The sequence below is a fragment of the Coturnix japonica genome, chromosome 21, assembly GCF_054131305.1.
Source record: "Coturnix japonica strain WE chromosome 21, WE-NBRP24, whole genome shotgun sequence".
NCBI classification, from domain to species: domain Eukaryota; kingdom Metazoa; phylum Chordata; class Aves; order Galliformes; family Phasianidae; genus Coturnix; species Coturnix japonica.
Window position 1 is genome coordinate 5,324,566 of NC_140683.1, and position 13,978 is coordinate 5,338,543.

General features: G+C 46.4%; 1 protein-coding gene across 6 annotated transcripts in view; it reads right to left on the reverse strand.

Moving 5' to 3' along the window:
- The window catches only part of COL5A1 (collagen type V alpha 1 chain), a 120,935-nt gene that overhangs the window by 2,954 nt on the left and 104,003 nt on the right, over positions 1 to 13,978 (reverse strand). For 3 of the 6 annotated variants that reach the window (XM_015879296.3, XM_085520908.1, XM_085520909.1), the window contains exons 50-65: positions 13,693 to 13,800; positions 12,560 to 12,613; positions 12,244 to 12,297; positions 11,730 to 11,783; positions 11,239 to 11,292; positions 10,413 to 10,520; positions 9,913 to 9,966; positions 9,761 to 9,814; positions 9,325 to 9,432; positions 8,806 to 8,859; positions 8,402 to 8,437; positions 7,862 to 7,915; positions 7,286 to 7,544; positions 6,810 to 6,922; positions 5,542 to 5,610; positions 1,941 to 2,174 (exon numbers count right to left, since the gene is read on the reverse strand). In XM_015879296.3, coding sequence (XP_015734782.1) covers positions 1,941 to 2,174; positions 5,542 to 5,610; positions 6,810 to 6,922; positions 7,286 to 7,544; positions 7,862 to 7,915; positions 8,402 to 8,437; positions 8,806 to 8,859; positions 9,325 to 9,432; positions 9,761 to 9,814; positions 9,913 to 9,966; positions 10,413 to 10,520; positions 11,239 to 11,292; positions 11,730 to 11,783; positions 12,244 to 12,297; positions 12,560 to 12,613; positions 13,693 to 13,800 — 1,467 coding nt within the window. Of the gene's footprint in view, positions 1 to 1,940; positions 2,175 to 5,418; positions 5,611 to 6,809; positions 6,923 to 7,285; positions 7,545 to 7,861; positions 7,916 to 8,401; positions 8,438 to 8,805; positions 8,860 to 9,324; positions 9,433 to 9,760; positions 9,815 to 9,912; positions 9,967 to 10,412; positions 10,521 to 11,238; positions 11,293 to 11,729; positions 11,784 to 12,243; positions 12,298 to 12,559; positions 12,614 to 13,692; positions 13,801 to 13,978 lie in introns of all 6 variants that reach the window. The other 3 variants (XM_015879297.3, XM_085520910.1, XM_085520907.1) reach the window with 2 other exon arrangements.

Consider the following 13,978-nt stretch of genomic DNA (forward strand, 5'->3'; position numbering starts at 1 on the left):
AACATTCACTGGTCTGCTAGGAATGCACAGATGGTGTCACCCAGGCATTTCCTATGCTAATTTGGAGGCACCCAGCACCCAGATCCCCACTGAGGATACTGGGGAGATGGCTGCCCTGAGCACTCAATTTGGAGCTGTTGCCACGAGGATGGAGTGGTCCTAACACTGCTTTCAGCACAGCTCAGAGCTGGAACAGGAGCTTAGCAGCACTGCTGTGGCTGTGGTATAGTTGTTTTGCCTCCCCAAGGACACGCACGGGTTGTTGAGCAAATATAAGCAGTTTAATTTGAATATATTAGTTTGACTATTATCTGAGCACTACCGAAAAGCCCACATTTAAAGTTTGATGGAATTCACAAGGTGATGTTGTCTTTTTATTGTGCCTGCTAGCCATACAGTTATTTCTGAAATATAAATAATTATTGGAGGAGAAGAAGTGCACCCGGGAGCATACAAAGCTGCACAAACAAGTGAATTTATGGAGCAGCTTTTGGCTCTACCTTACCCTCTGATTTGTGTGTCCCAGAAGAACAGGCTGTATCATAGTTACTGAGAAAGGGCTGTAAGATCAGGAAAAACACATTCAAATAATGGCCCAAACATTAGCCCTGGAGCTCCTCTGGTGCTGGCTGCAGCAGCCTCAATCATGGTCAGGGTTTGGGGCCTCCTGGGGCCTCTGTGGCAACGCCATGCTGGGTAACCAGGCTTCATTTCTCACATTAAGGTTTAACCTTATAGATATTGCCAGTGTTTCAGCAAGGATGACCTGCTGAGGTCCCACAGACACTAAAGGAATGCAGGAGAGACAGAGCATCGCTCTGCAAGGCTCTGCAGCATCTTGCTGGGATATGGCTCTGCACCGAATCTACCCCTGCAGAATTCAGTGAGTCCCTTTAGAGTCTTTTACCTCCTCTGCAGAGAGAGGTGGGAGGAAGGGCTGAAGCTTGGAAGTGATGCCCAAAGCCCTATACCTCCCCCACCAGCTCACCAGTCCACATGGCTCCCTGCTTTGCTCCTGCCAGTCTTAACCTTGCAGCACTGAGGCTGGTTGTGCTGACAGCAGCTGGTGCTACAGCCTCCGGTAAGAAGCAACCAAGCAAATAAACTCAAAGGAGCTCCATTCTTGTTTCCAGGCAAATATTCCTCATTAAGAAGAAGGAAGAGGAACACAGAGCACCTGAGCAGCATCACTTAACCTAAAAGGGTTTTCATCAGATGCACCTGCTTTAAAATGAGCAGCGTGTGGTCTACAGCTTCCCTGGGACTTATGAAGGAGAAGGGAGAGGAGGGCTCTTTTTGCTGAGGACGAGTTGTGTTATCAGGAGACACGTGGTGCTTGAAGATAAACCTCCCCACACGACTTCTGAGCATTTTCAGTAGAGGGATGAATGCCCTTTTCCTCCCTTGCAGGCGTATTAAAAGAAGTGATTCTAATTTGATTTTTTTCTCATTGCTCTTACAGTAAAAGTACGTCTGCCAGAACAGAATCACTTTAATCTCAAATTATGTGGAGGGCTTTTGCTGTCAAACATCTCTATCATTCAGTCCCGTGGGCTTCAAGCACTGCAGTTGCAGAAGGTGAGAATTATGCATGTCTTTGCACTGCCAAACTGGGTCTGGAAATAAATGCAAGCCGCACCTACTTTGCCAAATTGTCAGTTCCTGAGGGCAGATTGCTCAGAGCTCAGTCCTCCATCAGATGCCCAGCAGAAGGCAGAAGCAAAGGCTGGATGTTGGGCCACCTTTAGAAACTCTGGACATGGCTTACGGCCAAAGAGAAGGAAAAGAGCACCATGGGCTGCGTGTGCGTGGGGAGGGCAGGGCTGCAGCTCCACATCTGAGCTCAGGGCAGAAACTCAATCCTCAAAGCAACTGAATCAATGGAAATGAGGTGGTGGTTTGCTCAGAGACCCCTCCTGCTATACTGCTTCCCCACATACCGCGCAGCCATCGAATGCAGCTCGGATGTACGGGTTGTTGTCGTAGGACATCTCCTCATCGTTGGAGCCCAGGAAGCGGATGGCCTTGTCATAGCTGTCAGTGGTGGCATCGTGCCAGGCTACGGACTGGTAGCAGTTGTAAGTGATGTTCTGGTGGGCCGAGGCACTCAGCAGCCTGAGGAATGTCATCTGTACCACTCCGATGGGGTTCCCATCCGAATCCACGTAAGAGAGCTACAGGGAGTGGAGAAGGGGAAACACTGGGCAGTGAGGGGCAAAGCAATGCATTTAGCGAGCTCCAAGGACCACCAGATTTCCCATCCATCCTTATGCCCATGTGCATGGGCACTCTGCCCTCTGCTCCAGGGCTGGATCTCCCTATCCCACCAGGGCACAGGTCCTGCTCCTGCCATGTTGCATGGCACAGAGATGCTCTGGTCCTCCTGCTGCCAGACAGCAGTTTATTTGTGTTTGCTGACTGTGACCTGTTGGTAATTAAAAAGCATCAACAACAAAGCTAACCGAGGGCAGGAGGAGGAGAAAGGAATAGGGATTTCAGCCCCAGCTGCAAAGTGGCACAACACTGAACAAATGTGGGGATGTCTATCTCCAGGCATAAAGCCAGTACTGAGTGTATTTCTCCAGCTTTTGAGTATAAAGAAGATTTGTGGAAGGGTCTGGAGCTTTTTTTTCTCTGCCCCATTTGACACAAGTTATCTGACCTCTGTAGGTATTTTCTTCTGCACACACAGGGGTGTTTCCCATTCATCTTCCCTGGACACCACCACATTGGGATGTTAAGCAAGGTCTCTCCACTCCTCAGTATTCAAGCATTTCTGTGACTTTCCTTCATGCCCCCCAACAAGGAACCACCTATAGGACCATCCAGAGCACACTATGGACTGACTGCACTTGAGGTGGCACCTCCAAGCCCAGCAAAGTCACTGGAGCAGCTCTTCAAACTGCCCTCTACAGACAGCTGACTTCTTAAAGAAATGGCTGGGATTAAAATACACACAAACAGCACAATGTTCTTCAAGGTACGGTGAAGCATCAGATCACGGTGTGGGCTGCAAACAGTAGAAGAGATTCACAACCAGACAACAAAGTTCTGAGTAAAAAAACATGATAAAGACAAATAAAATATACCAACCGGTTGTCAGGATACTGTTGCACTGTCCTCCTGAGAGTTAAACATGACTGACCATAGAGAGCCACACATGCCAAGGGGAAGAGAGAGCAGAAAACCACCAGGACATAGAAGGATGGGGACACAAAATGCTGAGTACTCAGCGCACACTCATTGACACGTGGCATTGCCCATCGATCTGCAAGAGTTACTTTTCTGTGTATTCTTATTCCAAATCGATGCTTGGTTTGGGAGCCTGACTGCGTGCTAAGGGGGTTCAGTTGTTCTGCTTCTGCACAAGGTTTACAGGCGGACCCACTGGGAACTGGCTGCGTGCACAAAGCTTGTTGGTTTTGCAAAAGAAATCAATCCTTTCCCCTTCTTGTGTGCTGTAGTATTTGCCTGTGGCAGATGCCATATGGCAGTGAGGGATAACAGGATGGATGGGTGGCAGGTCTTGTTAGAGCTACAGGGAATTACGTGCGATCGTAATGCACACAAGAGGAAAGCAGAGGCCAAAAGAAAACATCTGCAACCCCCTTATCCCTCTAAATGCAGTCTGGCTGCATCATGAGGAAGGCTGGGAATTTAGCTCCACGTACTCTGTGTCATTGATTAATGATGGTGGGGAAGCATCAAAACAAAACGGTTTCTTTGTATTCCCCCATTTACTCCATCCATCTTTCTTTGGGTGTCCCAAGAAGAAAGGCAAACCATTGGCACACCTGGTGTAAGCAGAGATTATTATGGGATGCGTCGTAAGCAGTGCCATGGCTCCAGGCTGGGCACAAAGGCTCTGAGGTGAGGGCACCCACAGCCATCCTACAAATAGAATTCAACCAACTCACACCCAGGTGAACACCCCCACCCCAGTTTATCAGTCTCATAGTTCTAAATATTGACTGGTACAAAATGCTGCTTTCTTTTTTTTTAAGTCAAACTTTGTAGTTTTGGGGTTTGCTGTGGGAAGTCTTCTATGTGCTGGTGGCTTTTTTGTTTTGCTCTTTTGCAAATAGGAAATGTGGAACAGGTAAAAGGCAAGAGAATAGCAGCACAGGAAAGATGGAACAAAGGGCACCAAGTGGCACTGAAATGTCTATTTAAAAAATGGGCCCCAAGCTCTGGGGTTCCCATTCAGCCTCTAAAGTAGCCAACAAACAGGCTGGAAAAAAATAAAGGGAAAAAAGAGGCACAGAAGATGCAGAGATGGATGTACTTGTAATATTAATGGATGAAGTGCTCTGTAATTAAGCTATGAGTAGTTGCCCTCCAAGATGCTACGAGGCTGAAGCCTTGGCTTTGCGGCCTTGTTGGATGGTGCAGAAAAGCTGCAGAAGCCATATCCTTCTTGTGGGCAGAATCAGAGCATACGTGTTTAGTGGCAATGAAATGTGGCTGAGGGAAACAAGTCAGCATCCTCCTTTGTTTGCCCTTTAAGGTGGAAGTTGGCATGTTCTGCAGGAAACCTCTGCCCTGGGCTGTGGGGACCTCAGCATCTCCACCTGCTCATGTCTGCTGAGGTTTAATTCCATCCCTCATCATCCTGACCTGATCGAGCTCATGGTGCACGCCCTGCTAATCCTGTAGGAGCTGATACACACGTGGGAGATCTCTGTTGCTGGAGGAGAGCTGGCTCATGCTAATCATGTGATGAAGGGCTCAGTGGGAGAGCTATCTATGCACAACACGAACGTTCTGCTACAAGACAAAATACTGGAGCTGCTTCCCCTTTTTTTTTATTGTTTTTAATGTTGATGCCTTGTTTGCTTGCTGACATCAAACACTGTTTGACCTCAATAAACCTCAGCTGTGACTACATCCAATCCCAGGCCATCGTGCTTGGCACACACATGGCTTGAAATCTCTTCCTCTGAATCAATGCATTCACTCCTCCCAAGCTCTGGGAATGGTGTGGGTGACCTCAGCATGGCTCATCTCCTCCTTAGGGGATCTGGTTATGTGCAGACTCACCAGCCCTGCCTGGGCTACCCCCAAGGAAGTGGTGCAGCAGCACAGAGCTCAGCTCCAGGCTGAGGCATCACACAAGGACTTGCAAGACAAGGCTGCTCTCCCTGGGGTCAGCAGCACAGGGACACCCAGTTTGTTGGCCCTTGCTATGATGGGAACAGCTAAAGGGGCAGCAGCACCCCTCTGCATAGCACAGAGCTGGTCATCAAAAGAGCCTGTGTGGGGTTTTGCTTCTTTTTCACCTTAAGTATTCCACCTTAAATGTTTTAACTGCAACTTATGATGGTGATTAGTCGAGCATGCAGAGTGCAACAGGTCTGGCCATACCAAAGCGGATGATGTGCTCTGATTCAGACTAGAGGGCCAAGGTTAGCCACTTACCAAAGACCCCCGCTTGTATTGACTATACCATGTGGAAGGCTGTTCTTTGGGCCAACGAGCCATTTTACTCTGTAAAATACGACACGGGTTAAAGAAAACTGAAAGCACTGAGATGCATCTTACCAGTTTACCGCGCTTGAATTCACTGAACCAGGAGCCTGGGTTTTCCTTTGGCCAAGAAGTAATTCTAGCCTAGTTTGTGGACGGCAATGAGGAAGGAAAGAAAAGAGAAAAAAGAAAGAAATGAAGTTACATTCAGTTCCATCAGCAGCATCTGCACGTCTTATTGAAAATGGCCGACTTGTTTTAAAAGCATGTTTTCTTAATCATTAGACATCAGTAACAAGACCAGCCGGCACAGCCCTATGGTGCCAGCAGCCTCTCAAGCAGAAGGAGATGCCACTGCCTGCACCAGCCTCCTTTGCTAAGGACTAATGATCACTAATTCTAAATACTTTGGATGCAAAACCATCAGTGCAGTCTATTGGCAGGAGAGCTAAAAGGAAAGATACAGGAAAATAAAAATGAATATGAACGGTGAGAGTGCTGGTAAGGGAGGAGGCTTCTGTCATTCTAATGTCAAATCCAGATGCTGTGGGGCTAGGAAAAGCAAAGAGCATCATTAAGAAAAAGCCTCTTGAGTGCCTCTAGAAGTTGTGCAGCACACAGGGCAGCACATGCAGCATCTTCTGACAGTGCTTGACCACTGAGCGTGGTGGAGCTCCAACCAACTGGAGTGGAACAGGGAGTGACCTTGGCAAGAAGGGTGGTGTCAGAGCATCCCTTATGGTCACCCCACTCGAGATGCTGAACCACTTGTTTTCCAGGCAAAGCACAAGGAAGGAGCACAGCTGCTGTGTGCTCTCCTTCCTCTTCCAAAAATTCCCTCACTTCTGCTGTAAATCTCTCCAAAACCAATGGGCAAACTTTACTGCAGGTGTCCTGGGACTGTCCTTTCCTTACAGTCTGCAAACCATAAAGCAAATTTGCGTGTTTCTACTGCGTTAAGGACGGACAGAAAGGGGATATGTCTTAAACTCTGCTATGGCTTATAATAAAACCATTCATCCGATACTTAATGCTGCTGTGATAGCTGTTCAAGGTCCTCCCTGTGAAAAAAACAGCAGTCTGAGCCTTTCTCAAACTTATGGTACCCTGCAAGAGTAGCACAATTTGCATTTAAGGAGCATCACAGTCTGGGTCCAGCAGAGCAGCTCTGCTGCAGGGAGAGCAGCTCCATAAAACAGCCCGTGGATAAGTGACAAAAATTAAGAGTATGGGTCAACGAAGCAGATCAGTACACATTAACACAATCAACACCGTGTATATGAATATTCATATTAGGAAACAATATTTTATCTTCATGATATGAAAGAAAAAGAAAGACTTACTCCTTCAGACTTCTTATCAGGGAAGATGCAAGTCTCTCCACCAGCTGTGAAATTACAGTACACTTTGAAAGAGTCCCTGGAACATCCTTGGTTAGGATCCACCCAGTATTCACCTGGATGCAGGATAGGAGGAGAGGGGAAGAAAGAATCAGCACTGTAAAGGGATATCCAAGTGCATTTCAACAACCATCTTACTCAGGCTCTTTCATCCCCATTGTAGGCTACTATTATATGTATTTTTAAGGAAAATGGTGGTTGATGCCATATAATACTGCAGGATCTTTCACAAACAGCTGTTTTGAAACACATATCCCCACACTTTATGTGTTGCCTCTTTGGTCAGCCACATTCCTCAGGGGGCAACAAGGGTCAGGGAGTCCCAAGAATCGTTGTGTTCCTGCACTGACCCATATTCACCAGCTAGAGTTGGGAACCCACTGTGTTTTCCCCTGTGCCCCCTCTGTCCCAGGACGCACCATCTGGGAAATCAGGGTGACAGAGCTGGAGATCCTTGCAGGTACGAGCTGGGTTATGTTGAGTGCCCAATGGATGCTTCATTTGCTCAATTTCCAGTTTCAAGGAATTCAGTGAGCCGAAAATCTCCTCCATGCCATCTGCATAGTCCATGTAGTTGTCAGCATTTCCATCATCCACCAGCTGGCTGGCATCGATGTTTCGCCTGGTCCTCTTGGAAGACTGGATGGGCAGAGGCTGGATGACTTCTCCAGGAGGACCCTGATGGATGGGGGAAGAAGATGCAACTTCTCAGTGCAAATGGGGATGAGACAGAAGAAACAGCCAAAGCAGCCACTGGTGATGGAGAGCAGCATCACAAGACACACACTAGACATCTGAGTCACCCATGGTGGCATTGAGGAAAACCCCAGCCACCAACATTGGTTCCTTCTTCTCTTGTTCTCCTCTCATTACTAATCCCACCCTTCACCTTCTGCAATCTTCCCAGCCATCCCTAATGGACATCACTCCATTGTGAGGACTCTAGAAATCTACATGACAACATCCATTAAGTTTATGTAATGGTCTGTACTTACAGGAGGCCCTGGGGGCCCAGGAAGACCCGATTCACCCTTTGGACCCGTTGGACCCTAGGTGGAAAAAAAGGAAAAACATGAGTGACTCAGTAAAAAGCATTTGTAACTTTAGGAAGCTGACCAAGAGGAATTTTTAACTGCCTGAATAGGATTTAGATATAGGATAAAGAATCACTGCGATTCTATGAGATCTGTAACATGAAGCTCACTTCAGTGTTGCATTTCTCACTGAGTTCCTCGTTCTTTCAGCTTGCCACCTCCTGCTTCACAGTCTATTTTTAAGACCCTCTGCATTACAGTAGTAGTTTTTCTCCTAAGGACTATTCACTGCATTCTTCCTTGTGATCTTTGCTACACTGATGTTCAGTGAAATACAATGCATGTAACAGAAACCTTCCCCAATTATCATTTCTGAGCTGAGAATTTGCTACAGCCATCTCTGGCTAATTGCCTCAACACTGCTGATACGGAAGAGTCACAGCAGGCTGTGCACTTAATAAGAGACCCTCAGCCTCTTCACTTAACAATGTCTATACTCACTGATGATCCTTTAGCACCTTTGGGACCAGGTGGACCCTGCATAGAGAAAAATACAGAAGGGAGTTAGTATCTTTGTTAGCAGAGAAGTCAGCCTCTCCTTAGAGAGAGACAGAATACATTGTATTATACTAGTTTCAGCATTTCTTTTCTCTTCACATTCACTTCCTTTTTGTGCCTATTCTTTCCCGTCCATTTCAAATGAACACAGCACACAAAAAGCACTCCCAAAACACATCCAAGTGCTGTTATTATGCTCAGCTGGGCAATCCCCATTGCCGTTAGCATCATCACATGAGGTCACTCCAGAAAGGCTGTGCTGGGTTATCTGGGAGCCCCAAGGTGACCCCAGAAGGGCTGAACGGTCCCCCAAGAGTTTAAACGTTACTCTTTTACTGGTCACATACCGGTAATCCTGGCGGCCCTGGGGGTCCGATTGGTCCAGAGGGACCTGTGATACCCTGAAAAATAAGAGCAGAACAATATTGATTTGCAGGCAGCGATGCTGGCCCACAACTGTGGAATTAATCACTGACCACCTTGTTTTGGGGGACATACAAATTTGAAGCTTAAATTGCTTTTTAAATGTGTGCATGATCCAGACAAGACTATGACCGAGGAATCTTGTTCAAGCACACAGCTCTGTATGTCAGTCTTCCTGGCACATACTTGTGTTACATCTCTCCAAGTCTACTCAGATCTTTTCATGTGACATTCAAGAATCCAATTGCTGTTAAAGTGGATCATTTTGGAGCATCTCTGTATTTCATACGTAGAATAGACCACATTCAGATAGAAAAGATGACTCAAAAAACTAGCAACGTTGTCATGCTGAGACTGACCATCTCTGCTATGCTAAACCTACTGTAGGGCAGTAAACCCCACACTTGAAAAGCATATTAATGAAGGTCTCACAGAACATTTACCTGTTCTCCCTTGGGTCCTGCAGAGCCCTGAGGGCCTGGGAGACCTCGGTCGCCCTTTTCTCCCTGCTCACCCGGAGGTCCAATTAGACCAATTAAACCTGGATGACCCTAGGGGAAGATGGCAGATGTTAATTACAATCTTCTCTCTGGACTTAACAGAATGCCAAAGTTATCTGTGAAAGACATTTATAGGGAGCAACCCAAATATCTAAACAAGGAGATAGGAGCACATAGTTATCCATGACACATGGAAGTAGCAGAGCAAGGTGAAAATACTGCCTTTTTGCAACAGGAAATGTGATAAATACAGACAGAAAAGTGCTGCAATGGAGCACCTGTTCATTTTGTATGTTAACATTCATCACAAGCATTTCCCTCTGCCCCACACCCAGACACAGACGCCAGGTCACCCAATGGGGTCATGCATGGAACTTACCTTTTCTCCTTTAGGACCAGAGTCTCCTTTGAGGCCAGGCAAACCAGGTGGACCCTTTGGAAGACAGGAGGGAAAACAAAGGGGAGAATGAATACATGGAGAAAGCCTTCTCCCATCTCAAACACTCATCAGGTTTGATGGTTTGGACTTACCAATGGGCCTGGGGGGCCATCTGGGCCAGGGGATCCTGGAAGGCCTTGTTCACCCTGTAAAACAGTGCAGTCCTCTCAAACTCATTGTCCACAACAGTAGTGCTCCCAGATGATTACGAACCCACCCTCATCTGGTCACCATGCCAGAGGATATTTGCCATGTTTTCTCACAGATAAAGGCAAAAATATGAGCACAAAATGAGCATAAATATATCTCTACTGGAAAAGTGGCTTCTGAGCTCAATGAAACGTTGATCCAGAGAGAGGGCAAGTAGACCCAGCACTCAGATAAAACATGCTGGGTGATGGTTTCCATCATTATGCCATTTCCACTGAGGATGTTTCATCTACTCTTGGGCACTTAAGCATGGAAACTGTCTGTTTGCTTGTTGACAGCATCTTATGCTGGGAACAAAAAGCATTTTCCAAGGCAGATGGGTTACAGAAACAACCCCACTGCGAAGCTTTCTCAGGTGTGAGGAGTATTTGGGAGTACTCACAACTGGACCAGGAATTCCCCGAAGACCATCAGGGCCAGGCTTCCCTGGAGCACCCTGGGGACCAATTGGGCCTGTCTTCCCAGGAGGCCCTTCCAAACCAGCTTCACCCTGGATGCAAGAGACAGCATGGTTTAATAAGCATTGGGGCATTAAACCATCTTCTCAGAGACACAGCAGGATATCACAGAGTAAATGCAATTCCCTGCACAGCATACAAAATTTTCCATCTGCTGACTTTCTTACTGCTTCCTTATCCTCGATGTGCTGAAGAAAAGAGTTCTCCCAAACAACTTCACTTTTCAGAGTTGCTGATTTACAGCAGGAACAGCCTTTGCTGCAAGCTCTCCAGAGCACAAAGCTTTCTTTGCTCATGTCCTGGGAGATGTGCTAGCAGAGCATGTCCTCCGCCATCAGCATTCCTAAGGCTGCCATGACAATTGAATCTGTAATTTGCAATCCCGCTTTACATTTCCCCCATACCCCTACTGAAATAACCACGGTCCAATAATGCTGTGTTAGCTCTGGGATATGATGTAGGACTCTGCGTGCCATTTCATTTACAGCACATTAAATTGCCAAATATGGCACTCTGTCATTTCAAAGCAAGAAAAACACTCCCGTGACCTTACCAAGCTCTGATTATCTCCACGGAGTTCATTAAAAGATGAAACACACATTCAGACTTGAGGCCAGCGGCCCCAGATTCAGGCTAATTTGTTGTAACACAACAAAGATCAAATCACTGTCTTTCAAATAACAATGTCAGAGGGTGAGTGGTTTGGCACATGAAAGACACGGTAAGAAAGAAATCCCATTCAGCTCTCACCTTGGCTCCTTTCTCTCCTTGCCTTCCTTCAGGACCAGCTGGACCAGGAGGGCCCTAGAAAATGCACAAAATAGATGCAAAACTCAGTTAGATGCAACGCTGTAATGGAGCTACCTAAGCAATGCCACGGCCACAGGAAGGAAGGCAACACAGAGGCAAATCTCTGAAAAGCTTTACGGATTCACTTCTTGCTGCACAAGCCCCTGGGCTCTACCAGCAAGAGAAGAAATGCTGGAGCAACTTTTGTTTCCTTTTGGGTCTTAGAATCTTAAGAAAACAACAGCAAAACCACCAACGACAGAATTCAGCTCCAAACTTCCCATTGATTTCCAATGGCTGTGGATGGCAGACTGCTTCAGTTCTTTTGTTCATGTTACTGCTTTACATTTACTTTAGACAAGTACTAAAATTAGCTTTTAAAAAAAAATAATATATATATTTATATAAAATACCAATACATGTGGAAAATCATTCTTAAATGACTTGCTTACCCTTTTTCCTGGGGGTCCAGAGGGGCCTGGTTCTCCTGTAGGACCTGGGGACCCCTAGATGGAGAATGGAGATTAAGTCATAACTGCACCATGAGACATGGGAGGAACGAGTAAGCGTGTAAAACTCAAGCAGAGATACAGAGTTTGTTTCAAGCCAGGGTGTGGGTGGTCGGTACAACTCCTGACACCTCCCTAGGGTGCAGGTGGTATCCTGTTTTATCTCTTCCCACCATGTAATACCATAAGGCATGGAAAAATTAAAATGAAAGGCTAGATTTTGTTTTTCTAGAAGCTACTGTTTGCTTTCTGGATGTATTGCTGAGCAGCCTGGGTGGATGGCAGCAGCCAGGCTCACATAGACAGGAGAGAGGACAGGACTGGGAAGGAGCAGAGGACTTGCTCAGAGGAAGCTGGTGGGAATTAGCTGCTGTACATTGTTCTGCATTCAACTCTTTACACCCGCACACAGTAACCACAGGAACTGAACACAAATCCCATCCATCTGGTTACTCACTGTCTGACCAGGTTCGCCATCGTCACCTTTGTCACCAGGGGGACCATCTTGACCCTAAAACATGAGAAGAAAAACAGGCACATTGAGGGTATGAATGGAGCTAAATAAAGTATTGGAAGCTGCAGGTATTGTTCAGCTTGTTGTTAAGCTTTACACTGCTACTGCCCCAAAAGAAAGTTCTTATGGTGGGCCTTCCTACCTGTTCCCCAAGTAAAGTAAATGACAGAAGAGCTAATGGTGAATGAACAGCACACAGTCGTGTTCCACAACATCAAGAGGAGGAACACAACTGCTCCTCTATGAGACAAACACTTACAGCTGGGCCAGGTTCTCCAGGAGGACCAGGATCACCAGGGAAACCAACTGGACCCTGCAAAGAGAGGAGAGACATCCCCAAGTCAGAGACTGCACCTGCAAACCTGCAGAGCACTCATACCCATCACCCTATGACCAATGTGTGCATCCACCCTGGGGAGCAAAATCCTTACCCTCAAACCTAAGCCCAGTTCACATCCCAGCTTTATGTGCTCAGTAATTTCGACCCGTCACGGTTACCAGTTCAGCTCTGCAGCCAGTTTACACAAAGCTCCAGTATCAACATGGGATTTCATCGAGCTTTTCATAAATATATTAGACAAGTGACAGCAGAATCCTCTCAGCTCTGGGCAACGCGAAGATTAGAAGGTTTTGCTTTTCCTTTCCATTTAATGTGTAACATTTTTCACCTGAAGATACTCTCAGATCATTCGATGACTAAAATAACTTCACCACAGTTCGCCCTACAATCCTATTGTGCACTTCAAATGATCCTCAGAGCAGCGCTCAGACAATAGGTTTCAACCAATAATGTGGCATCCCAAAAACCATCTGTTAAGGGAGATGACTAACTCCCCTGCCTCCTCTGCTGCTTCGTACCATCTTTGCTTATCACATGATGAATTTCTTCAGCCAACAAGCATCAAAGGACCAGGGAAGACAAATATCGTACCATTGTCATCTGGTATAAATTCAGTACAGCCCTGCTGGCTTCAATAGAGCTACAACAACTTGCATTAGCAGGGATCTGACCCTGGAGATATGGCTCCCAAATTCACATAAATCTCCTCTAGGCTATTTTGGAAGCTTTGCATTGGTGCAGAGGACACTGGCAATGTATAAACTCAAGTGCAAAGTAGAGGTACCGCCTTCTACATAGGGATGAATTTCCTGGTAGCCTGCAAGAAGAGCCTAACATTTCAAGTACTGCTGGAAGACAAGGTACAACTGTGTCTTTTCCTCATTAGCACTCTGAAGGAATGGGCTTATCATTGTGTAATATTAGATGGGCAATAATCTGGTTGGTAAATTATTTCAGATTTTGCAAAAATCTCTGGAGAAAAAAACTTCCCATGTGAAAATCTCCACAAGACAAGACAAGGAAGAACTCTTTTGACAGGAGAGGGTACTTACAGGGCTGCCTTTGGGACCATCATCACCTGGTGGACCTTTAGGGCCAGGTGGACCAGCAGCACCAGAGGGACCTGCTTCACCCTTTTCACCTCTTTCACCTTTTGGACCCTGTGAAAGAAAAAAAGGTGTTTCTATTACTATTGCTGATCCCTGATTATCCTCTAATCAATTCTGAAGAAGCCCATTTGTATCTTAAAACACAAAGACTCAGTGGTGTTGACACTGTCATGCACAGCTTGCATTCGGTGACCAAATTTATCCCATGAACACCACAGAACATGGCAGT